At 34.9% G+C, this 27,154-nt stretch overlaps 1 protein-coding gene across 4 annotated transcripts in view; it reads left to right on the top strand.

Moving 5' to 3' along the window:
* The window catches only part of GPR158 (G protein-coupled receptor 158), a 340,973-nt gene that overhangs the window by 170,982 nt on the left and 142,837 nt on the right, over positions 1-27,154 (top strand). For 3 of the 4 annotated variants that reach the window (XM_021064907.2, XM_084980333.1, XM_084980332.1), the window contains one exon: positions 17,300-17,402. In XM_021064907.2, coding sequence (XP_020920566.2) covers positions 17,300-17,402 — 103 coding nt within the window. Of the gene's footprint in view, positions 1-17,299; positions 17,434-27,154 lie in introns of all 4 variants that reach the window. The other variant, XM_084980331.1, reaches the window with a different exon arrangement.

Raw genomic sequence — 27,154 nt, 5'->3', positions numbered from 1 at the left:
TAAGATATCCCATTCTGTGAACTGTTTTTGCACTTTCTTGATAGTGTTTTTGGAAGCAAAATTTTTTTAATTTTGATGAATTCCAATTTGTTTTTACTTTTCTTTTTTGTCCTTTTAGTGTCATATCTAAAGATAGATTTCCAAAATCAAGTTCATGAAGATTTACCCCTATATTTTCTTTAAGATATTTATAGTTTTAGCTATTGCCTTTAGGTCTTTGTTTTATTTGGGCTTACTTTTTGTATATGGTGTAATGTAGGAACATATTTTTTTTTCTTTTGCATGTGAATATCCAGTTATCATAGCACCATTTATTGAAAAGATCATTCTTTCCCCATTGAATTATATTGGCACCCTAATAAAAAATCAGTTGACCATCAATGTAATGCTTTAATTTTTGACTCTGTAGTTCTATTTCATTGATCTCTATTGTCTGTCTATATATCAGTACCATACCATCTTGATTACTTAAGCTTTGTAGTAAGGTTGAAATCAGGTAGTGTGGGTCTTCCAGTCTTGTTCTTTTTCAAGATCGTTTTGTCTCTTCTGAGTCCCTTGAATTTCCCTATGAATTTTGGGATCAGTACCAAGCACTTCATTCCTTAAAGGACTGGTTCTGTAGTCAAAGTGGTACGTACCTCTGAGAACTCTTCAGTGTTCTTGAATGTTTTTTTTCTGAGCTTTATGTATATTTTATTGACTTTTTCCTTCTGTTTTAAAAATTCTACCTCCCTAAAGTATAAGGTACATGTAAATTTCAGTTGCCGTTTTCGCTCATTGATGTCAGGAATGCTAAGATTACATAGATACTTTATATTTCCATCCAATTTTTTTTCTTTTTTTTCTTTTTTTGGTCACATTAGGTTTAGAATCTCAGATAAGGTAAAGCATACTAAAGTTTTCTGACTTAAAAGAGTGTGTGTATATAGGACTTTGAATGTCATGCCATAGAGATTATTATTTTTAAAAATTATAGTTGATTTACAGTGTTGTGCCCATTTCTGCTGTATAGCAAAGTGACCCAGTCATACATATATATACATTCCTTTTCTTATATTATCTTCCATCATGGTCTGTCCCAAGAGATTGGGTATGATTCCCTGTGTTACACAGCAGGACCTGCAGGTATGCGGATACACTGGTTGGTAGGTACTGTGGAATATTCCTGATATTTTTTAAAAAATTTTTATAGTTGATTTACAGTGTTCTGTCAATTTCTTCTGTACATCAAAGTAACCCAATCTCACACACACACACACACACACACACATACACACACACACACACACACACACACATTTTTCCCTCATATTATCTTCTGTCATGTTCTATTGTAAGACATTGGATATAGTTCCCGGTGCTATGCAACAGGACCTCATTGCTTATCCGTTCTGATAGTTTGTATCTACTAACGCCAAACTTCTAGTCCATCCCACTCCCTTCCCCCTTCCCCTTGGCAACTACAGGTCTGCTCTCCATGTTCATGAATCTGTTTCTGTTCCGTGGATAGGTTCTTCTGTGCCTTATTTTAGATTCCATATATAAATGATATATGGTATTTGTCTTTCTCTTTCTGACTTACTTTACTTAGTATGAGAATCTGTAGTTGCATCCATGTTGCTGCAAATGGCATTATTTTGTTCTTTTTTTATGGCTGACTAGTATTTCATTATGTATATGTACCACATTTTCTTAATCCATTCATCTATTGATGGACATTTAGGTTGCTTCTGTATTTTGGCTGTTGTGAATAGTGCTTCAATGAACATAGGGGTGCATGTATCTTTTGGAATTATAGTTTTCCCCAGATAAATGCCCAGGAGTGGGATTGCTGCATCATATGGTAGTTCTGTACTTAGTTTTCTGAGGAACCTCCATGCCATAAAGATTATTTAGAGTGGCTTGTTTTGATAATATAATAAAGAAAGTTTATAACCAGTATTTTTAGTTTATATAAAAATATGTATTCCTAAAGTACTTGGACATATTTTTGTGTTAAGTGTTTACTTAAAATTTGTTCTGTGTTTTAAAAAACTTTTGTGGTTCAATGATAAACTAAAGACATTTATGAATCTTGAATTTTTTCTATTGTTTAAAAAACCTTGCATGTTTTTCAGTTGAGAATGATAGCAATTATACCAATTAAAATGATTTTCTTCATGAGTGATAAATAATATTTTATTCTTCCCCATAATAAAAGAAAGGCTCAGTGCCATTTAAGAATATAACATTTAGTTTTGATTTAGCATTTAATAGGCAGTGTAGTTCCTGGCTTTTGGTTTCACCCTGTGCCCTTTATTCTTTAGCTGATTTGCTAATTACTATCAAAAAAGCCTCTAAAATTTCACTGGGGAAATGCAAATGTACATTCAGATTCTAAATGCTTGAGAGGCAGCCAAAAACTGAGTGCGTGCAAACACAGTCTGAGTTTTACATAATTTTTTATATAATTGCTTTTAATTTCCAGAGGCTTCCTCCTTCAATATCAGTGCATAGATCCCTTCTCTGTCAGCAAAAATGAAATAGATAAAATGTTATGATTTTTTTCCAAATAAATTAGAATAATAAAAAATAGAACATATGATAGGTGAATGGGAAGAGAAATAAAAGATTGGGGGGGTAGGAGGTAGAAGCATGGCATATTAATTCTGTAATTTTTATTGAAATAAAAACATTGTATGAAAGTAGAGAATCATAAATATATGCACAATGAATTATCACAAAGGTAACCTGTGTAAGTACCTTTCAGGTCACCAGTACTCCAAGAGGCCTTCTTGTGCCCCTACTCATCACCCCCTCCCCATTGTTCCCCCAAACTAACAAATATCCTGATTTCTAACATGACATATTTCATTTTTGTCTTTTATAACATTATATAAACAGAATAATCAGCATGTGACTTATTTTGTTCAACATTTTTTGAAACTAAGAAAACCACCCATGTTGTTGTATATAACCTTCATTTGTTTACATTATTGTATAGTATTCTAAATACAATTTATTTTTTCATTCTACTTTTAAAAAATCATTTATTTATATATATATATTTTTTTTTTCTACTGTACAGCATGGTGACCCAGTTACACATACATGTATACATTCTTTTTTCTCACATTACGTGTTCCATCATAAGTGACTAGACATAGTTCCCAGTGCTACACAGCAGGATCCCACTGCTAACCCATCCCGAAGGCAACATTCTGCATCTATTTACCCCAAGCTCTCAGTCCCTCCCAGCCCCTCCCCTTCCCCATTGGCAACCACAAGTCTACTCTCCATGTCCATGAATTTCTTTTCTGTGGAAAGGTTCCTTTGTGCCGTATATTAGGTTTCAGATATAAGTGATATCACATGATATTTGTCTTTCTCTTTCTGACTGACTTCACTTAAGACGAGAGTCTCTAGTTCCATCCATGTTGCTGCAAATGGCATTATGTCATTCTTTTTTATGGCTGAGTAGTATTCCATTGTGTATATATACCACACCTTCCTAATCCAGTTGTCTGTCGGACATTTGGGTTGTTTCCATGTCTTGGCTATTGTGAATAGTGCTGCAATGAGCATGCAGGTGCATGTGTCTTTTTCCAGGAGAGTTTTGTCCGGATATATGCCCAAGAGTGGGGTTGTTGGGTCATATGGTAGATCTATGTACAGTTTTCTAAGGTCCCTCCATACTGTTCTCCACAGTGGTTGTACCAGCTTCCATTCCCACCAAGAGTGCAGGAGGGTTCCTTTTTCTCCACACTCCTCCAGCATTTGTTATTTGTGGACTTATTGCTGATGGCCATTCTGAGTGGTGTGAGGTGGTATGTCATGGTAGTTTTGATTTGCATTTCTCTAATAATGAGGGATGTTGAGCATTTTTTCACGTGCTTGTTGGCCATCTGTATATTTTCCTTGGAGAAATGTCTATTCGGGTCTTTTGCCCGTTTTTCCATTGGGTTGTTGGCTTTTTTGCTGTTGAGTTATATAAGCTGCTTGTATATTCTAGAGATTAAGCCCTTGTCAGTTGCATCATTTGAAACTATTTTCTCCCATTCTGTAAGTTGTCTTTTTGTTTTCTTTTTGGTTTCCTTTGCTGTGCAAATGCTGAACTTTTTTTTTTTTTATGATTTCTAGTTATCTTTCCTCTGCTGTCCTCTCTGTCATTTCTCATCACTATCAAGTTTGTACCTTATATTCTCTTAGTCTTCTTTCAGTTGTTCCTAATAATATATATAGAGTTATGTCAGTGATTTAAATTGTAAAAAATTAACCTAGATGAACCCAAATTTTACCCTTTCCTTGGCTTTTGATTCCCTTCTGCTTCTTCAGGCTTTCATTTGAGATCATTTTCTTTCTAATAATTACTCCTTAGTATTTTATGTAGTATCAGTTTGCTGATGAAAAAACTTTCCAGATTTTGATTTTCTGAAAATATCTTTATTTCACTTTTTGTTTTTGAAGGGTATTTTCACAGTGTGCAAATTATAGGTTACCAATTATTTTCTTTTGCACTGCTATTTGTCAACTGATTGTCACTTTATTTTAATAATCATAATAAAAATATATAAACTATACATAATTCAATTTTATTTAATTTATATATGAAAACAGCTTTAAAGATTATCTTTGCATTTGATATGTGTAGGTGTTATTTCTCTGTATTAATCCAAGTTATGGTTTGTAGCACATCTCAAATGTTAATATTTTTTGGAAATTTTCCAGCCATTATTTTTTAAAATGGTAGTTTTGCTTCACTGTCTCCCACATCTCCCCTCCAGGTCTCCAGTTACATGTATGTTATATACTTTCATTATACTCCCTATTTTTCTCATGCTCTTTTCGGTATTGTCCATTATTTTGTCTTAAATTTAACTCTAGACATTTTTATGATCTAGCTTCTAGTTGATTAATTCTTTTTTCATCTGTATCCAATGAGTGTTTAGTCTGTTGATTTAATTCTTAATTAAATTTCCTGTTTTTATTTATTAAAATCCATTTGCTTCTTTTTATTTTTTTCCAGTCTCTGCCAACATTATCAGTCTTACCTTTTATATTTTTATACACATTATATATGTTATGCACTGAATGTTTGTGTCCTCTCAGAGTTCTCATGTTGAAGTCCTAATCATCAGTGTGATGATGTTTGGAGACAGGGCCTTCGGGACGTAATTAGGTTTAGATGAGGTCATAAGGGTAGGCCCTATAATAGGATTAGTATCCTTATAAGAAGAGAAAGTAAGTCCAGGACTCTCCCTCTTTCTCCACCACATGAGGCCTCAGCAAAAAAGTAGCCCTCTGCATGTCAGCAAGGACTTTCACTTGGAACTGAATCTGCCAGCACCTTGATCGTGAACTGCCCAGTTTCCAGACTGTGAGAAAAGAAATATGTGTTTAAGCCACCTGGTCTATGGTATTATGTTATAGCAGCCCAAGATGACTTAAAAAAGCATTACCAAAAATAAGTGAGTTTCATAGCTACCTTATCTGCATGCCATGTATATTTGTTTCTATTACCTGCATTTTCTCAGTTTTCAGGGAAATTTCTTGTCTTTTGTATACTTTGTTCTTTTTATAACAGCCTTATTGAAATATAATTCACATACTATAAAATTCACCCTTTTAAATTGTATAGTTCGGTGGTTTTTATTATATTCAGAGTGGTGTAACCATAACAGTTATCTAATTTCAGAGCATCTTTGTCATTCCCCAAAGAGAGCCAGCACCCATTTTTACCTCTCCCCAGCACTTGGTAGCCAATATTCTACTTTCTCTATGAATTAGCTTTTTTTTTTTTAAAGGCTGTGCCTGCAGTATATGGAAGTTCCCAGAATAGGGGTCAAATTGGAGCTGCAGCTACTGGCCTACACTACAGCCACAGCGATGTGGGATCCGAGTCATGTCTGCAACCTACACTACAGCTCATGGCAACATCAGGTCCTTAACCCACTGAGTGAGGCCAAGGATTGAACCCTCATCCTCCTGGATACTAGTCATGTTTGTAACCAGCTGGCCACAATGGGAACTCCCTGAATTTACCTGTTTTGAACCTTTCATAAGAATGAATCATATAATATGTGCTGTCTTGTGACTAGCTTCTTTAACTTAGCATGCTTTTTCCAAAATTTATTCATATTGCAACGTGTCAGTACTTTATTCCTTTTTATTGCTGTATAATATTCTATTATATGGGTAGACCACATTTTATTTATCTGTTGAGTTATGTCCATTTTTTTTGGCTATTATGAATAAAACTGCTGTGAACATTTTTGTGTGGATACGTGTTTTTAGTTCTCCCGGGTATAAACATAGGATTGGAATTGCTGGGTCATATGGGAACTATCTTTACATTTAAAGAACTGATAATCTGCTTTCCAAGGTGACTGTACTGTTTACAGTCCCTCCAGCAGTGTATGAGGGCTCCAGGTTCTCTGTATCCTCACCAGCACTTGTTACTGTTTACCTTTTTAATTTTAGCCACCCTAGTCTGTGTGAAGTGGTTTTTCATAGAGCTACTTGGTTATTTTTTAAAACTTTTATTGATATGCAAAATATTTACAGAACAGTGCACAAAATGACCATACTTGTTTAACAAGTGGTCGGGGGGAAAGAGAATATTATCAGCAAATAAGACCATTTTTGCTCTCTTATAGTCATTACCCACTCCATTTCAAAGGTAATGCATATCCTGAAAAGAAAAACATTAGCTTTTCTTGCTGTTTGTTCTTTTATAAAAATGTAAGTATATATCATATTAATCTCATGGCCTTATACAAATATAATTGCTTTCTAATCATCACTGGAAAAATGACATAACGGTATTTGCAAATTGTAAGGAAATTACTATTAAAAATCAGTGTGCTTGCCTTTCTATTTTCTTTCTTCTCTTCCTTGTTTATTTTATTCATACATATTATCTTAATTTTTTTTTCTGTCTTTCCCATTATGTTCCTTTCTATTTCTTTTCTTGCCATAGTTGGAATTAATCAGTTGTTTCCTTTTATTAGTATTGCACTTTTTTCTTTGCCTTCTAGTTGTATGTTACTTTTTCTTTACTTTCAGTATTTATTCTGTGGATTACAACATAGAGCCTTAGCTTATTACAAACTAAATGATATTCCTCTTACTTTTCTGAGACAAAATAGATACAAAATGTATCAGCATCTTTTACCTGCATTTACCCTTCCCCCTGCCTTTTACCTTGCTTTTAAATTCAGTATGTATCTTAAAGCCCCTGAGACATTATTATTACTATTGCCTCCTTGTACCATCTATGTTAATTTAGATTTACCATATATTTACTTTCTATTGCTTTTCACTCTATCCTGCTTTTTTGCACTTCTTTCTGGCATAATTTTCCTTCTCCTTGAAAATTCTTTTAACCTTTCTTTTGTCATAGGTCTGGTGAGGCTAGGAGTTTTTTTTCAAGTTTTGTTTTACTTGAAATACCATTATTTATTTCACATTTGAAGGGATATTATCTCATGGGAAACAATTCTAAGTTTTCCCCTTCGTTTAGACTTCAGTGATGTTATTCCATTATTTTCTGGTTTCTGTTACTTCTGTTTTTTGTTTTTGTTTTTGTTTTTCCCCCCACTGTACAGCATGGGGATCAAGTTACTCTTACATGTATACATTTTTTCCCCCCACCCTTTGTTCTGTTGCAGTATGAGTATCTAGACATAGTTCTCAATGCTGCTCAGCAGGATCTCCTTGTAAATCTATTCTAAGTTGTATCTGATAACCCCAAGCTCCCGATCCCTCCCACTCCCTCCCTCTCCCGTCAGGCAGCCACAAGTCTATTCTCCAAGTCCGTGATTTTCTTTTCTGTGGAGATGTTCATTTGTGCTGGATGTTAGATTCCAGTTATAAGTGATATCATATGGTATTTGTCTTTGTCTTTCTGACTCATTTCACTCAGGATGAGATTCTCTAGTTCCATCCATGTTGCTGCAAATGGCATTATGTCATTCTTTTTTATGGCTGAGTAGTATTCCATTGTGTGTGTGTGTGTGTGTGTGTGTGTGTGTATATATATATATATATTTATGTTTTAAACACAGTTGTCAAACCTGTTGCTACTCATTATAAGTATGATCTTTATTTCTTCTGGCTATTTAAGATATTTTTTGTGTGTTTGCTTTTCCAGTTAGTCTATGATATGTGTTTATCCACTTTTTTAGACATGTTGATTATAGTTATTTTAAAATGTGTGTCATTAGCTTGAGTGCCTGGTCATTTGTGAGTCTGTTTATAATATTTATTTCTTGGTGTTTGATAATTTAAGAGTGAGTGGCAGACATTTAATTATTATAGTAGTTCTGAATGTATTACCTTCTTTTAGAAGCTTTACCCTGTCCCTGATAAATACTTAGAGACAGTTTACCTTAATCTAATCAGTACTTGATCTATTCCCAAAGATGGACAGAAGTCTCTGAAAGGCTCAAACTACTCCTTATTTACTCTTACTTCTAGGATATAGCACTCTGGGGGACTCACTGAGATGTTTACTAGGGCCCTTCATCCTTGGAGGGTCCTAAACTCCAATTTTGGATTTTAATATTGTGATACTGCCAGAAACTCAACTCTGTTTCTCTTTAGCATTTGCTTTACATCTTTGATTTTTCACCCTAGACCGCTTTAGAATTCAACAAAAATTTTTGAGTCTCCGTCTCCCCACCCCCCACTTCATTCTCTCTGGGATTTTGTCCTTAATGTTTGTATATTTTTGCAACCCTCAAATTGATTTTTTTTTTTTTTTTCCTCCTCAGGACTGTAAGATTGCCAAAACTTTGCTGGCCTCGCTACTTCTTAGCAGCTTCCATTTGTCCGGATTCCCATTCTTCCCCCAATGCCTCATTGAATCAAATACTTCTTTTAATACCTAAAGGAAGGATATAAAATATCTGTACATTTTCCTTTTTTCTGTGATCTCAGCCTCTCAGTTTTGGCTCCATTGGTGCTTTTCTGATGCCCCCACATAGGTAGTAGTTTAGTTTGTTCCTTTGTACCTTCTTTCCATTTATATGCAGATTTTTTTGGGTGGGGTGGGAATTTTATCCTGCAATAAAATAATTTATCACAGCCAGAAACTAAAGTCAGTTCCTTCATTCCCTCATTTCAGTAGTATTTATTGAGTACCTACTATATGCCAGGTGTTATTTAGTAGCTGGGGATATTGCAGTGAAGAAGGTTGTACCCACTATCCAGATTAAAAAATAAGATTGTTGTCATTACCTCAAGGCCCCCCTCATGCTCTCCTCTGTCATCGTATACCCATCTGCCCCACCAAAAGGTAACCATTATCCTGAAGTTTATGTTACCACTTCTGCTCTTTGTCATTTCATGTATGTATATATCCTTATTAAACAGTACTTGATTAAAAGTTTATATGTTTTTGAATTTTATAAAATTGAAATCATATATTCTTTCATTGATTTCTGTTCTTAGTATAGCAACTTGTATTTTAACAATAATTGATTCTAGAAAAAATGTCTAAAGATAGACTACTCAAAAACAAACATATGTGAGGCCCTTTAGCTGTGAACCTTGATTTTGCTTTTCTACTGTGGGCTATAAACTCTCTGAGAAACTACACCATGACTTTGTTCCTCTTTGTTACTGCAGCAAGGGGCATACAATGGGGTTCAGTAAGCAAGCACTAAATTAAGTCAAGCATGAGAAGGAAATCCATACTGCTTATGATCTGGGACCACAGGAAGCCCATGTGTCAGAGGTAGAGCATATTTGCATCAGTGAGCTTGTGCTTTAGTGGAAGACATTGTTTTATTTTTTAAAAGTTGTTAGCATATTTTTTTAGCATGCTAACAGTTTTTCTTTATCAAGTCTTTGGGGCTTTTTTTTTTTTTTTTTTTTTTTTTTTTTTAAGAAGGTCTAGAAAAATTGGCTTGCTCACTCAATGAGATCTAATCCTAAAATTTTCCTGAGTCACTTTCAACCCCACAAAGCATCTTGCTGTGTGTCACTGTGAAGTTTGTAGACTTGTAATGCGTCTGTGCCAGATGCTATATTTCCATCCTTTAGCCCTGCATTGTGAGAGCTGGTTCCACTCACTATAACAAGAACAGTTCAGAAATTAATAATAGAAAACAGTTTCTTTTTAAATTTTAACTCTGTCATAGAAAAAAGCATCTCTCTACCCCCCTCCAGTCCATCAAGCTATCAAGCTTTTTAAACCAGGTTCTCTGGCAGCTAATGAATAATAGAGACAAAATGTAGTTATTTTTCTCCCTGGCAAAATACTGCATTATTTGTTATTCATGAGTTCTTGTTTTCCTGGAAGATTGTTTGATGAAATATGTGGGTGATGTGTACCCTATCATTGCCTAGAGGCCATTTAGAGTTTCCCCTGCTTGCCTGTTTTCCTTTGTTTTAATAAACTTGCTGATAGTTGTGGAGAAGAGTCACTGCATATTAATATAATTAACCTGTTTTAATACCAACTTGCCCCAAATCCACTTCAACATTTTACAATATTTATTCACAAGTTACATTGAAGGAATAAAATAAAAGTAAAAGCTGCTGGCTTTTTAAAATAATCTGGAAGACCCAGTTACCACTTCATCTTGCCAGTGTCAAGATTTTCATCTTTCTTTATGCCTCTGTGAATTGCCATCTGCTTTTCGAATAAGGCTCGGTAAATTCATTATAGCAGGAAACCCTTTCTGGAATCAAATGAGTCTTCGGTCAAAGCAGAGTGGAACCATGTTTTTACCATCAAGGAGAAAGAAGTGACAATCTGGGCTGCATGAACTCCCTGGATTCCATTGGTGTGCTTGCCGAGTTTAGTTTGCAACTGAGTGTCTGTGAAGTGGCCTCAGGACTCTCCTTGAACCCGGAGGGCTTCTAGTTTCAGGAATCCAGGTAGAGAAGAGATACTCTACTTATGTGCTCTGAAATGAGGATTGTTTTTTTAAGATCTGAGCTGACTAACTCTGCTTTGGGAAGGGAGAGGCTTAGTTTTAAAATTTGTAACAGGGTGTAGGAATTAACCGCATTTCTTAAGATACATTTCATATATGCATTTTAAAATTAATAACTTTCACATACTCGAAATTTAATGATCCAGCAAATGGTTTCCTTTTGAATATTGCTTGAAACCAAGAAGAATGGAAAAATAAAATTCCTAGAACAGTCAAAATAGATTCCAAAGTGACCAGAGAGTATCATCCATGACTGTTTATGGGGTATTAAAACATACTAATATTTCTTGGGGAGTGGTTATTACTGTCTTTGGAGCCACACTACTGGGGTTGAATCCTAGCTCTGCTAGTTAAAGCTTTGGGCAAGCTATCTTAACAGTCTGTGCCTTAATTTTCTCATCTTTAAGAGGAGATAATAATGGAATTGATGTAGGGTTGAAAGTGTTAATGCTTAGACATTGCTTAGAACAAGACTTTGCATATACTAAAACTCAGTAAATACAAGCTATGTACTTTTATGTTATTAACTCTTTGTTATATATTATCTCATGTGGTCTTGCTTTTGTATGTTTGTTGATCTACTTTCCATGTATACCAGCAACTATAACCATAATATAGGAGGGAAAAGACACTTCTAGAAGTAAGTCTATATTTTACAACTAAAATATGACAGCAAAATAAAGAAGGAAAAAGAAAACGTAAAAGCTAAGCAAATAACTCAAAAAGTACAACAGTTGGACTATTTAGTATATGAAAAAATAGCCATAAACCTTCAACAGCTCCAGAGGGCCTTAGTGTATTTCAGCACAGCTCAGTGCCTGTTGTTCAAAGTAATGATTCTGATTCATGAAGAAAATGTTTAATTCTGTTCATGGTATACAGTTCAGAGAAGCCAGAAAGTGTTTCACATTTTAGGAAGATTCCTAAACAAAATTTAAAAAAAAAGAAAGGTACTTAAAGTTTTCTAAAGGATTTTGAATTATATAAATTTTATTGTATTTGCATTTTTTGCCTCCATCTTTCTGTCCAAATTAGTTTTTCTTCTGAATGATATGTAAATGTGATCCTTGGACACAAGCAATATTCCCCTTAAATGCCAACAAGACTTTCCTTGTACATATCTAATTTTAGCCCTCATTTTAACCGTTTCACTACTCAGTAGTACCTCCATACAGAGTCTTAATGACTGTCAAGCTGGCCAGGTTTTGCCCTGCAGTTATGTTTACCAGGAGTTGAGATGGATTATACATCATGCCAATTACGTGTTGCAATATGACCTGCATTCTTTATATATATATATGTTGATTTTCAAACTGCTATTTTTCTCTTTGCTTCTCTGAGTGAGCAGTTGAGACTACATATAAGCCTTTAAAAGGAAAATCTGAGCTTCTTACAGCACTTCTGTTTCCTAAGCAAGATGTTTTCAGGCTTTATCTTCCTATTGCAAATTCCAGGGGTTGGGGTGCTTGATGTGAGGCAGGAACCCTTTGTTCTTCTGAGAGAAGTGCCAGACAACTAAGATTCTTCCCTGTTTTGCGTCAGGACTCCAGGAGTGGGGTTTTTGTTAAGATTGCGTCTCTTCCTTTACTACCTGTCTTAGTGGGATCCTTTTACTCTTTGTTGTGGAGAAGCAGTTCATCCAGTTGCCAGATCTTTTTCAGAAAGAAATGATCCATACATAGTTGTAGAATTGGTGTGTCTGGAGGTAGGAGGTGAGTTCAGGGTCTTCCTTTGCTGCCATCTTGGATCCTTTCACCTCTGAATGTCATTTCCATTGTCTTCTTTAATTTCTTTTAGCCAGTGTTTCATGGTTTTCAGTTCATAAGTCTTTCACCTCCTTGGTTAAATTTGTTCCAAAGTATTTCATGCTTTGTGAAGCTATTATAAATGGGATTTTTTTTTTTTAACTTCCTTCTGTATTGTTCATTGTTAGTGTATAAGCACTCAACCAGTTTTGTATGTTCTTTCATTTTGTATCCTGGAACTTAGCCGAATATGTTTATTAGTTCCAAAATTTTATTTTTGGCAGGGAGTGAGGAGTTTTTAGGGTTTTCTACCTCTGAGATCATGTCATATGCAAACAGAGGTAATTGTACTTCTTCCTTTCCTTTTAGATGCCTTTTTTTTTTTTTTTTTCTTGCCCAAATCCTCTGGCTAGGACTTCTAGTACTATGTTGAGTAGAAGTGATAACAGTGGCTACCCTTGCCTGATCTTAAAGAAGAGATTTCAGCTTTTCATCATTGAGTATGATGTTAGTTAAAAGCTTTTCATATATGACTATTACTATGAGATAGTTTCCTTCTGTCCCTAACTTGTTGAGGTTTTTATTATGAAAAAACTTTGAATTTTATCAAATGCTTTTTGGGCATTAATTGAAATGATCATGTAGTTTTTGTTGTACATTCTGTCATTATGGTGTATCACATTGATTTTTTTTTTTTTTTTTTTTTTTTTTTTTTTTGTAAGATGTACCTCCTTGTATCCCAGGAATAAACCCCATTTGTCATGGTGTATAGTCCTTTTAATGTGCTGTTTGCTAGTATTTTGTTGAAGATTTTCACAGTACTAAACAGAATCATTGTGCAGTTTTCCTGTAGTATCTTGTAGTATCTGGCTTTGGTATCAGGGTAATGCTCGCCTCATAAAATGAATTAGGAGGTATTCTCCAATTTTTGGAAGAGTTTGAGGAATGTTGATGTTAATTTTTAAGAAATGTTTGGTAGACTTCTCTAGTGACACTATCTGGCCCTGGTCTTTTCTTTGTTAGGAGGTACTTGACTACTGATTCAGTCTCTGTACTAGTTATAAGTTTGTCCATACTTTTTTTTAATTCTTTATGACTCAGAAGTTGTGTACTTCTGGCAGTCTGTGCATTTTGCTCTAAAGGCTTAGCCTTCATCTCTTCCCATCTGGATCTGGATTACTCCTAAGAAATTCAACAAAAGAATATCTCTGAATAACTTTGATTGTGGTTCTGGAAACCTCTGCTGATGGCTTGGTAAGATTCATCAAAGAAGGCATCTAATCTTGTGAGCACCTTCCTCACTCACAAGGGTGCTAAGTAATTAATTTAAATAAATTAATTTACTTTGTAAATAAAATAATATTAAAAAGCATTAATATAAAGCGTAGTGTTTATCAAAGGCTATCATGGAAGAGCTTCCGTTGTGGAAAAAGTGGTGCTTTTTCCATTTTTCCCTTCTGGAACTTCTTTTAAGATAAAGTGGAAAGATTAGATTTGAATATATAGAATAAATATCTTTAGTATCTAAAGTGAATATCTCAAATGAATGTCAGAGTAGAATTCTGAAGATTTCCTCCTGTATTTAGTGAGGATCTATGTTTATATTCTACATCTTTAAGGAGAAAAGACTATAAAAAGCAGTTACTTAGTCCATATACAGTAAACATAGGTTGAGTAGTCACCATACTTACGGAGATTTAAAAAAAAAAAGACCAGCCTGACTAATAAACTAATTGCCTCATCCTGAAAAATGTATAAAAGTTTGGTTGGGAGGTAGCTAACTTGGAGTAGCTACACAATGGTGGTGGTGGATGGAGCATGAAAGTATGGCAATTTGAGTGCAGAATTAGAGTTATTAAGAGAAAAATAAGCTAAGATCTCTCATACACTCCAGGACAAGTGTGTGTAGACAACAGCACATTTGATTCCACACATTGTATGTGTAGCAGAATGATATTCTTTTATTGGATTTTACTGGCTGAACATGTTTTTAATTTTCTTTGAGAATGTAGCTTAAGACTAGAACAAAGAGTTTGAGGTAACTAATAATTCCTGTTGCAGTATTTCCCTTAATAAAATTAGGAAGCTTTTTTTTTTTTTTTCTTTGCTTCAGGAGACTTTATATTTGGTGATATTATCTAATCAGCTAGATTTAGATTTTTTTTTTTTAGAAAAACTTCATTTTTCTATTAGCTCTACAGTTAGCTTTTATTAAAGAAGTATTTTTATTCCAGTAAACTTTCAGATCTGTCTTAACCATTTAAAATTCTCAGCTGAGTCACTGTTGCAGTGCTGAGTCACATTACCAGGGAATTATTGCTGATTAAATGAATAGCATTAACCTCCAAATTCCAGCAAAGCAGAATATTTAAAGTACACTGCTGTATTCTTAGAATCTAAGACTTAATTTAGCTAGATATATCTTGGCTAGATGAATGTAACTCACAAGAAATTCTATGTTATATACTAAGTATCACAATCTAATTAAATTATGATTCCTCACGATGATTCCTGATGATTCCTCACGGAGATGCTCTCAGGATCTTTTGTTTCTTCCTTTCTGCTTAACCTTTTATCCTTGGAATGTCCTTAATCTCATCTTCTTTGACCTATTTCCTTTACTGCCTACAGGCATTCCCTTAGTGATCTGATCTGACCTGATCTCATGGCTTTATGCATCTGTATGATTTATATCATATTTATGCAAATGAATCCTGAATTATACAGCGTAGACACCTCTCCTAAACTCCATACTACTTTATCAGGCAGTTTATTTGATATTGAGAATTAAATTTCCTATAGACACTTCACATTTAACATTTGCAAACCTTAACATCTGCTCTCTTCTCCACATGCAGCCTCTCCTGGCTCCTTGATGGCAACTACATTCTTAAGGTTTCTCAGGGCAAAAACTTGGAGTTATCCTTTATTCTTCTCTTCCTCTGATTCCCCATATTTCACCTATTAGGAGTTCTGCCTTCTTTAAACTGCACCTAAATCTTATTGAATGATAGTTCTTACAAATTTTATAAATTAAAAAAAAAAAAGTTTCAGAGAAGTTAAGAGTATAGCCTGAATTCACATATGTAGTGGGTCAGAATTCAAATGTGTCTTTTCTGACTGACTAGAAATATTATGATCTTGTCATAATACCAGTGCTTCTCCAAAGAAAATGTTATAATTGGCTTTTTATTCATACACCTCAGATAGGATCTGACCCACTATATCACTGAATCTTTATAAGGTAGGATGGCTATTTCATTTAGGTCCTATAGGAATTTTCTATGCGCATAATAGTTCTTTCATAAATACTTCCCCTCCCAATTGAACTATCTGGTACTCATCTGTTCTTGTATTTTTCTCTGGGTCAAGAACTGTGTTTTTAATTGCAGGACATAATTGGATATAAGTGTGTGTTGGGGAAAAAAAGGGTATTAATGAAATAAAATATTCAATAAGCTCTTGTAGAACTTGTAGTATCTTTTTCAAATACTTTCTTACTATAATCTGTGAATTTAGAGCATATATTAGCTCTTGCTACCTTACACATATACTTACTGTTCGGTGGAGTTTTCATGTTATTATGCAGTGTTTATCTAGTTACTAATCATTAAAATTTAAATTGGAGGATTATTATTTAGATATTTAGAATTTCCTCTCAAGGGCCTCAAAATCAGAGGGACACTTTATAACTTTTAAGTTCACTAAATTCTAAGTTCCTCTAAAATAATACCAAAAGGCCAAGGGTTGGGCTCTTGGTAGAGAGATATTAGAAAAGTAATTTCAATGTTGATCAAATTCTTGAAACACTCTGTTTTACAGATTAACTATATTTTAATAGAAGTTATACCATACTTACGTAATTGAATGTAGCAAAAATGAAGTTATGTTAACCTGAATTTTGCTAGGATGCAGTGATGTCCTTAAAAGAAGCCAGAATTACACTTTTGGGAGATGTCCATTTTGTCCGTAGATGTGACATATTTGGGTAGCCAGTCATTGTTTTTCTTCTTTTTATATACACGTAGAACATTTATCCATGAAACAGATTTTGGGTAAAGAGCACTTTGGATCATTAATCCATCTTTTTTTTCTCTTCCAAATTTGCATTTTAAAGTTTACTTGCTTTGTTAATTCATCAGTTTTTATTTTTTATTCCAAGGATGAAATTTGTTGAATATTTAGTTTATAAAAACAGTCCCCATATATTAAATTCTATGTGTCTATCTGTCCATCTACCTACTTACCTTTGCTTTGGTGGAAATATTTAGCATGGAATCACTTTAAAAATATTCTTATAGGCTTAGGAAATATCTCTTAAAGGAATAAGATGATATGTGAGACATTTAAAAAATATGTCTATAATTACTTCCTATGGCAATTGAATGTGTTTAAGATGTATGGCAACTGCAGCTGTAATGGCATATATTTAGAAAGAAAACTCAGTTTGCTACTTCTAAAAAAAGTGTCTGTTGGCAAACAAACCTAAAATAAAAGTTCAAAAATGAGATGTTTTATTTCTGGAAAATGTGATAGTTCTGTTACCATTTGCAATGATGGATATCTGTGGGTCTTCATACTGTGAAATAAGCTATGATCAACTGTGCTGCTGTCTTTTCTTTTTCATAGTGTATGCCAATTAAAGGCCTAGGATTCGTGCTTGGAGCCTATGAGTGCATTTGCAAAGCAGGATTCTATCATCCACAACCCTTCTCAGTGAACAACTTTCGGAGTAAGTGCCCTTTGTTTCTGTGCATATGTGTGTGAATACACATAATACCTGCCATAATTAATTATTCAGATTCTCTTTTAACCTTGTTGGAATTAGATGATTAAATCCCCACTGGTTTGGCATTCCTTCATCACCTAAGGAGTTTTTGCTTTAGTTTGTCATCTCTAATCCTCTGGAGTACCATCCAAAAATGTGTTTATTTTGGTCATTTTCATTTTCAATACATTTTAAATGCCTGAAAATATTTTCTCTACTTGATAAGTAGAAACAATTGGGAAAGTTCCTAAAGCTAATTTTGCTAGGGTTTGCTTATTTTATTTATCAGTTTGTTTCTATGTAAGTTCTCTCTGCTATATGAAGAATTATCACAAAGCTAATAAAGCAACACAGTCTTACTAGCACCGTTTTAATTGGTTAGCTTTTCAGTCATGGGTTAGCGGACTCCTCTGCGCAGGGTCTCACTGGGCCCAGATCAAGAGGTCATCTGCAGTGTGATCTAATCTGAGGCTCAGGGGCCTTCTTCCAAGTTCATTTAGGTCATTGGCAGAATTCAGTTCCTTGCTACTGTATGTGTGAGGTTCCACTTTCATTGCTAGATGCCAGCCTAGACTTACTCTCAGCTCCTGAAGTCTCCTCTAGTCCTAGTCATGTGACCCTCTCAGTGTTGCACCCTACTTTTCAAGGCTACCAAGAAAATCTCCTCAGTCTGTTCAGATGAACTCTTATATAATGTAATCATGGGTATGACTATCCCATCACTTTGCCGAGTAACACAACCTAATTAAAGGCTATCCTGTCATATTTACAGTCCCCCATATTATACAGGGGATATACAGGCATACCTCCTTTCATTTGCTTTGCTTTGTTGTGCATAAAGATATCAAAGATACTGTGCTTTTTTAAAAAACAAATTGAACATTTTGGCAAGCCCCTTTTGTCAGATGATGATTAGCACTTTGTAGCAATAAAGCATTTTAAGATTAAGGTATTTACATTGTTTTTTAGACATAATGCTGTTGACACTTAAGAGACTACAGTATGGTGTGTAAGCTTAATTTTTATGTGTACAGGGAAACCAAAAATTCATGTGACTTGCTTTACTGTGATTTCACTTTATTGCAGTGGTCTGGAACCAAACCCACAATATCTCTGAGGTCTGTATTTATTCCAGAATGAAAACTTGCTCACCTGGTAATTTAGTCTTACTACGCAAGATGTCAAAGTTACAATTTGAATATTGATTTTTTTACTTTATCTCTAGACAATACAATGTTGCCATATTGACTTGTACCCAGCTCTTGGATATAATTATTAAGAAGGAGGGTAGTGGAGAAAGGAGGTAGTTTTATGGGAAGTTAGGATTGGAGGCTGCTAAAACTGAGGTACAGGTATCGTTTAGACAGTCAATCATAAATCTTTGCCAGCCTTATTATTGGTCTTTTAGGAATTTGCATCTCTCCTGGGCATAGTTCAAAGGATACATTAAGATTAAGAAGACCTGAGTGTCTTCCTCTGGGAATCTTGGTAGACATTTACAGATTTTTTTTTCTTGGTTTTCTCTTGGAAAGCACTGTTTTCATCTTGAGACAGTTTACCCGTAACTTCTAGGTTCTGGAAGTAGCCTTTTGCTGTCTCCTCAGTCATATAACTTACAGAATTCAGTCCTTGTTCTGAGTAGCAGTTGTCATAGACATAATTCTAAAACGGCCTCCAAGATTCTGCTCCCACATGTGCTGTACAATCCCCTCCCCATAAATGTGGGTGGGACCTCAGAATACATGGTGGTGGTCACTCCCTTGCAAGGTTATATTATGTACAAAGGTGATGATATAGTCACTCAAGTAATTACATTGCATTAAACAATTTTCCTTCCTATGGTAGCTGACTGGAGAGAGATTCTAGTGCCAGCTTTGATTAAATGAGCTTGTTGTGAAAGGGGCCACGTGCCTAGGGCCTGTAGGTGGCCCGTAAGAGCTAAGGGCAGCCAGCAGGGATCTCAGCTCTATAAATGCGAGGGCCTGAATATATTTGGAAGAGGCCTTAGAGCTCCAGCTGAGAATATATTGTGGTCAAAAGCTTGGTTTCAGTTTAGTGAGACCCTGAGCAGAGAGTCCAGCCTCACTGTGCCAGACTTCTGATCAACAGAAACAGGGAAATAGTGAAATAGTGTTTTAAGCTCTAGGTTTCCAGTAAGTTATTATGCATCAATAGAGGACTACTGCAGTAGCAATGATGACAACATATTTTCAGCATGGATATGCTTTCTCTCTCTCTCTCTCTCTTTCTCTCTTTCTCTCTCTCTCTCTCTCTCTCTCTCTCTCTCTCTCTCTCTCTCTCTGTGTGTGTGTATGTGTGTGTATACCAGACAATGGCTATAGCCAAGATACTTTGACATTCTTTGCATTTATGGTCCAGACGTAACATGTGACTCAGTGCTGAGGGATTAAGGAAATAGGTTTTAGCTTATGTTCTGTGAAGGTATTTTGTATCTGGTTTACCCACATTTGTTCTCAGCTCCCACTATGTGACGGAAATAAAACATCTAAATATTGTAGAACCAGAGACTGACTGTGCCATTTGCTTATAACACCACCAGGAGAAACCAGTTAACCTTTAACAACTTATCTTTATTTAATTTGCACACTCCTACTTTCTTCCTTATTTTAAAAGCCAGTGTTTTTCACTGGACCTACTCTCTCTAAGAAGAGGCTGCTTCTCTGCATAAGTCTAACTCCTATGTTGTAAACACGGCAGCCGTGAAAAAGAGGACACAGATTTCAGAAAAATGATCTATATTTGGGCATAGCTGTGATTCAGCTTTGACCTCAGTACATACTTAACTAGAACTAGCCTGCCTCAGTGACAGAACAGAAAGGTAGCTTCATGTTATAATTTGTAGTCAGTAAAGTGTTCTTTGACCAAAAATATCTTTCCTGGTGGTCTTGCCAGGTTGCATGAAAAACTAACATTATTCATTCCTTGTCCTAAGAAGTATGAGTTATAACTCACTAGGGCATTCTACCAAAGACTATCCAAACATTTAAAAAATATTTTTGGTTTATTATTAGAATTAAACTACATATTTCTGTCTCCATATGTTAAGTTTTGTTTTTGGGTTTTTGTTTTTATTTTTGTTTTTCGGGCTGTGCCCACAGCATGTGGAAGTTCCCAGGCCAAGACTGAACCTGCTGCACAGCTGCAGCCTGAGCCACATTATGTTAGGTTTTTAGTCATAGTAGCCAGGCAAATCATATGAGCAGCTGTTTACATATATTCCTGAGGAGGTTTCCATGAAACAAGGAATGACCTTGGGCCAAAGGTAAAGAAAGCATTGAAGAGCCCCAAAATGAGGTTATATAAAACATCTAGCATAGTACATGGTATATAATGAGTGTTCATAGATATAGTTAGATAAGGAATAAGCAAATAAATACACCAATATAGATAAACACACATCAGTGATACAAGTAAAGATTGTACCATTGGTACTTAGCAGTTTGTCTCATAGATTTTATTCTATTAGGATAACCAGTTTTTTAAACTAGAATTCTTGGAGAATGAATTCTTTGTGGATCACTGGGAAAATGGGATAGCAAAAGTCTATAACAACTAGTGCTACTTTGAGAAGGGGAGTGGTAAGAAGACTTGGGAGTTAAAGGCAGTGGGAGAAAATGAGTTTCTTGATATGAAAAATGGGATATGGAAAACAGAAAATGATGCCTCTCAAAGATAAAATTTACTCAACTAATAGCTGTGAATCTAGAAAAAGACCTGAAATTCTCACATTTATTATAGTCATGTATCCCATTTGGAAAGAGGAGCTGAGATTTGGTGTTGATCTCTTAGAGAAAACATCAATGTGACTGTTAAAAATCCGGTTAAAATATGAAGTGATTTAAAACTATTTAGACCCAGGCCCACTGTAAACAAAGGGCTTGTGAAGACCAACACAGATATGTTCAGTTGACTTGATTTAAAATTGTGCTGACAGCCCAGAGACTGTGTTCCTGGCATCTCTCTTTAAATTGGTGGTCATATGAGAGCTAATAGGATCTGACATCTGGATAGTAGCAGGATTTCTGAATACCCAAGTACTCATGTTTAACTGTCTCTTCAAATCCAGTTTGTTCACTTCCAGGTTGATGAAATACAGGCTTATGACAAGCTCATCTTCCTCAAATCCATCTGTCTCACTATGAATTCTGTCTTCAGTACAATCTCTTTTTCTTTTATGTGGACACATTACCAGCCTCTCAGTCTTACCACTCTTGCCTTTTGGATCAGCTCGTGTGCATTTCCAGTTAAAGCCAGCTTACAAATGACCCACATCTAAAAGTGACAGTCATCCCTGCTTTGCTAACTCTGGTGCTGTTGATGGTGAGGGAAGAAGGACCAAGGGGGAAAAGAAAAAAAAAAAAAAAAAAAACACCAAAAAAACAGAGATTTAAAAAAATGTGTAGTCTTGGAAGAAAGAAATGGGAAACTCTTCTTTGAAAACGGTTATAATATAGCGATGCTGAGCTAAACTGCTAAACAAGGCTAACCTATCTTCGGTTGAGTGTTGTTTTTGTGACGCTCAGGTCTCATTCTCCCTATCCCTCTTCTGTTTCATGGCTGAAGAGCTGGAGATATTTGGCTTTTTGCAGATGAACTCCAGTGCCAGTCTCTCGTCCAATTCCAAACTTGGAATAGATTAAAAGAGCTTTTAGACATCATATTCTCATAATTAGCATCATTACTTTGCTGTTGGTCTTACTAAAGCCGTGTGATCTGGTTCTAATCACTTCAGTTGTAGTAGGAAAATTCTCCATCTAATTGCCTGGGCTTATGCTTTTGCCTGTCATTTGCCTAATTTTCAGTTTTTATATTTTCTTTCATTAGTATTGTTTATAGAGATTTGGAGTCTACTCACTAAGTGTCTGGCACATAGGGTTATTTGCTAGTGGAAGAATTCCCAGTGTCATCAGTCTTCTTAGACTGTTGGACTTCCTTGGTTGCTGATTTCAGAGATGGACTGTTGGACTTCCTTGGTTGCTGATTTCAGAGATGAATTTTTACCATAGTTTAATACAACAGTTAAGAGCATGGTCTTTGGAATATGTCTAATTTAGGTTTGAATTCTGGCTCTATGACTTATTTGCACAGTGCTACATTGTTTAGCCTAAACTTCATTTATGCCATATATAAAGTTGGGCTGGTATCATCTGCTTTATAGAATAAGTAAGGATCAAATGATGTAATGAATGTCATGTTCTAATCATAGTAGATGGCACACGTTAAATGCTCAATAAATATTATTTTTATAACTATTATTTGAAAGCTTGTGTTTATTCTGCTTCCCCCTTTCCTTAAATATTCTGCCCATTTTCATCCCCTCCATTTAGTATCTGCTGCACTTCCCAACAGAGGAACATATTTTTAAGTTAGAGATTTTTTTTCAATTTTTACCCTTAAAATGAGCCTACAAAGAGATATAATAGTCCTCTAAAAATCTTCCTTCTCCCCTACTAGCTGAAATTATACTTTGTTAGATTTTCCCTTAGTTATTTTACTATTTTTATTTATTTACATTATTTTACAACATTGGACTGCTAATTAGAGATTCACTTGTGTTAACAATCACCTTTTCCCAAATACTAAAAAATCTCTGGCAGAGAATTTTTTTTTTTTCACACCCATGGCATATGGAAGTTTGTAGGCTAGGGGTCAAATCGGAGCTACAGCCACAGCCATGCCACATCTGAACCACATCTTCAACCTACACAACAGCTCACGGCAGTGTCTGACAGGGAAATTTGGCTGTTGGTCATTCATGGAGTAGCTCATTGTAGTAAGCAGAATAGTGCCCCCAAACCTAAAAGATGCGCACATTCTATTTTTCACAACCTGCAAAAATGTTATTCCACATGGTACAAAAAGGGACTTTTCAGATGTGATAAAATTATAGACATTGAGATGAGAAGATTATCCTGGCTGATCCAGGAGGTTCAATCTGGTCACAGGAATCCTAAAAAGCAGAGAAGCATTCCCAGCTGTGGACAGAGACAGCCGTGACGACACAAGAAGAGTCAGAGAAAGACTACGTTGCTGTTTCTGAAGATGCAGGAAGGGATGCACAAGCCAAGGAATGTAGATAACCTCAAGAAGCTGAAAAAAAGATGAGGAAAAGGAGTCTCTCCTGGGCCCTCCAGAAGAAAAGGAAGCCCTGATCACACCGTGACTGTAGCCCAGTGAGATGCACATTGGACTTCTGAGCTACAGCAGGAGAAGAATGAATATAACTATAGGTGACTCTTGAACTACACAAGGTTAGGGGCAACGACCCCTGCCATGTATAGTCGGCTTTCCTTATCTGTGGTTCCACATACGTAGATTCAGCCAACCACAGATCATGTAGTACTGTAGTACATATTTAGTGAAAAAAAATCCAAGTGCAAGTGAACCTGCACAGTTGAAACTGGTGTTGTTTAAGAGTCAGCTATATATTATATTTTATATAAGAAGGAAATTAGGAGTTTGAGGTTAAAATATATGTACTACAGTATATAAAATAGATAACTAACAAGGACCTACTGTATAGCACTCAATATCTTATAATAAGCTATAATGGAAAATAATCCAAAAAAGAATATATATGTATATATATATACATATATATGTATGTATAACTGAATCACTTTGCTATGCACATGAAACAAACACAACATTGTAAGTCAACTATATATCAATAAAATTTTTGAAGTTATATTTACACTACAATAGAAGCAATATAAATTTGTGTTAAGATAACAAGTTTGTGGTAATTTGTTACAGCACTAATAGAAAACTTGTATGCTCCGTAGGTTTGTTTCCCACTCAATGTTTTTTCCAGCATTCACAGTAGACTATAGTGTTTTTTCTAGAGGAAGCTTCACAATTTCAAATGATTGCTGACTTAGACAATTTATAATTTAGTGGGCTTTCTGTAGTAGGATGGCCTTTGAGTCAGACAGATGGGTATCAATCTTATCTCCATTTACTAGCAGGAGACTTGGGAAGTTTCTTATGTATTCTGAGACTCTCCCCCATTCATAAATCAGGAATAGTGAGGTCTGTGCCCTTGATGGTTGTGACAAATAATTGAGATAACATATGATATCCCCAAATTATAGTTATATTAAAGTGAATTTGGAGAATTTAATCCTTTTATTTATAGTATTTATGTACTAGGCATTGTGGAAATTGAATGAATAAATTGTCTGTAGCCAAAAAAAAGTCCATTCATGTTTTATGATTTTATAATTCAGATCAGAATTGTTCCAAGATCTGTCTAAAGTGGTGTTTTTGTCCAAAGAAAATACCATTAAAGTCACTTGCAAGAAATAGAAATCTAGAAAACAATAGAAAAGTGAATATAAGAGGTGTATATAAGCATATAGTGAGGAAATAGAAAACATTTTTTTGCACTGGGCTTCATTTTTAGCTTATTGTTATAGCCGGCCATTCATGATATAAATACATGAAAGCAGATTAGCTAATCCTGATCTTAGAATATGCAAATATATATTCGTGTGCTAACAGTAGGAGTCTTTGCATAGCAGTGTTAAGTATAAGCACAGTCTGCTAACTATTCTTTCCTGGTGGATATTATAAATATTGAACCAAATAAGCGCAGAAATCTCCTGATGTGTTGGAACAACTCATGTGCTTGTACCTTTTTCCACTTAATTTTTGGATATGATTTTATTAAGCTGAAGACTAGAGGCAGGTTATTGCATCATTCTAAACAGATGAAACAATGAACAACAAATGTATCTTCCCATGGTTAGCTCATTGCAGCATTTTAACTCCAAACATTGATTGATGAATATGTTCCCTCCATTTCTAATAAAAAATCAAATACGAGTATGGAAAGGAAGGTGTTTACCGTAATAATGATTTCAGATGAATATTTTTTGTATAAAGAGCTAATGCTGAACTCTCAATACATGTTGTGATTCTTTGTTACTTCCAGCTGAGTTATGTTCATTGTCTGTGACTCATCTTTTTCTCTCATGCCTGTGAAATGGAAAGAAGAAGGGGACTGTGACTTATAAGCACACGGGACTGGTTTTACAAAGGTCCAAGCTATAAGCTTCTCTCAGAACCAGTTCCCTGCACTGAGGCCCACACCACCTCCAAGTAGGAGCCTCTGATCAACCGGTTTGTTGATTGATTTATATGTCTGAAAATCATATGTCAAAAAATATTACTGGGCCATGATTATTCAGACATTGTTTAGAACTGAAGGAAAAAAAAAAGTGAGTAAAAAAGTGAGGTTTCTAAGTTACTTCCAGGACAGACCCTGATCATCTCAGAATATATTGCAATACCTACAAACAACAGATAAGGGCAATCTTGAGTAAAATACAACTCAGTGTCCAATATTAGTAACCTAGGTCAAATGTAAGAGCTTTAAGCTTTAACTGGCCTTAAAGGATAGGCATGATTTATATCCAGATAGTCAAATGTCCAAATGTTGTGTTTTCACTCTTGTGAAAACACAAGTTTGTACTACTGGCACTTAAGAATCTTAATCAGCAAAACCCTTAATACAATAGTGATATCTCTACATAATGTATATGCTATGAAGACTTGAAATACGTAATTTCTGCTTCAATTCACTCTCTCCCACCTCAAAGTCATTCTTCATTTATTTCTAGATCAGAAACACAGAGTTTTTCTTTCCTAAAACATAGGAAGAGAACTCTCTGGGGTACATTTTGAAATATGTGCACAAGTCATAAAAATGTAGATACATTTTGATGTACCGGTTTGATACTTTTATAATTTATTCCTAGGAAATATCAATCTAAGAGATTAATAATGATGTATGTTTTTTTAATCAAAAAAGTATAAAGGAGGAATAGGGGAAAATGTCCCTTTAATTTGTTCATTAATTAAGTCCTCAGAATTTTTTTAAAAAACTGTTATTTTAAGAAAACTACTGAAAAGCTTTAGTGTCTTATCAGCAGTGCCTGAAATTACCACTTGGGTTTTTATGATAAGTGAAATTTCTCAATGTGTACACAATATAATTTTTGGTTTTGGCAGCAGGAATTCAAATAGAATTTTGTACGTAAGTTTTCTAATTTACCTTCTTATTCTGTTTGTTGTTCCCTTAAAAAAAAAACCCAAGTGGGATGAAATACTTAGAAAGGCATTTTAGTAGTGTTAACTTTCCCAGTCTTATTGGAATATCAATACAGAGTTTAAAAGAACAGCATAAAAATGAAGGACTCACTAAAAAAAAATGATCTCCATTTACTGGTTTAACGATGTACAGTATTGTACTTTATTATTCTGTAGCCAACAGTAGCATTCAGACATACAATTTAGTATTTATTTTATGCATTTTATATATATTATTTTTCATCAGCTGTATGTTTGCTGTCTGGTACAATCTTTAAAAATTAGCTGATTCGTAGTTTATAAAACAAAAACCTTATAAAATGCAGCAAAACTTACAAATTCTTCAGAAAAGTGTTTTGGGAAACTAGAAAAAATTCTTTATTTTCCTAATCATGTTTCAGACCAGAGATTAGAGACAAGGTACCTGAGTGCAATGCATGATTCTGGATTTCATCCTGGGTGGATAAAAATGCTAGAAAGGACATTACTATGACAAATGATGATATTTTAATATGGACTATTCATTTAAAAAAATCATAGCAATATTAAAGTTCCCAACTTTGATAATTGTACCATGGTTTTGTATGAGAATGTTCTTTTCT

This window comes from Sus scrofa, chromosome 10 (assembly GCF_054392235.1).
Source record: "Sus scrofa isolate SSC_HxYL_T2T_F1_AM1 chromosome 10, Sscrofa_HxYL_maternal_Yorkshire_Landrace_v2.0, whole genome shotgun sequence".
NCBI lineage: Eukaryota > Metazoa > Chordata > Mammalia > Artiodactyla > Suidae > Sus > Sus scrofa.
The sequence above is the reverse complement of the archived record's forward strand: the minus strand, read 5'-3'. Positions and strand labels throughout refer to the sequence as shown.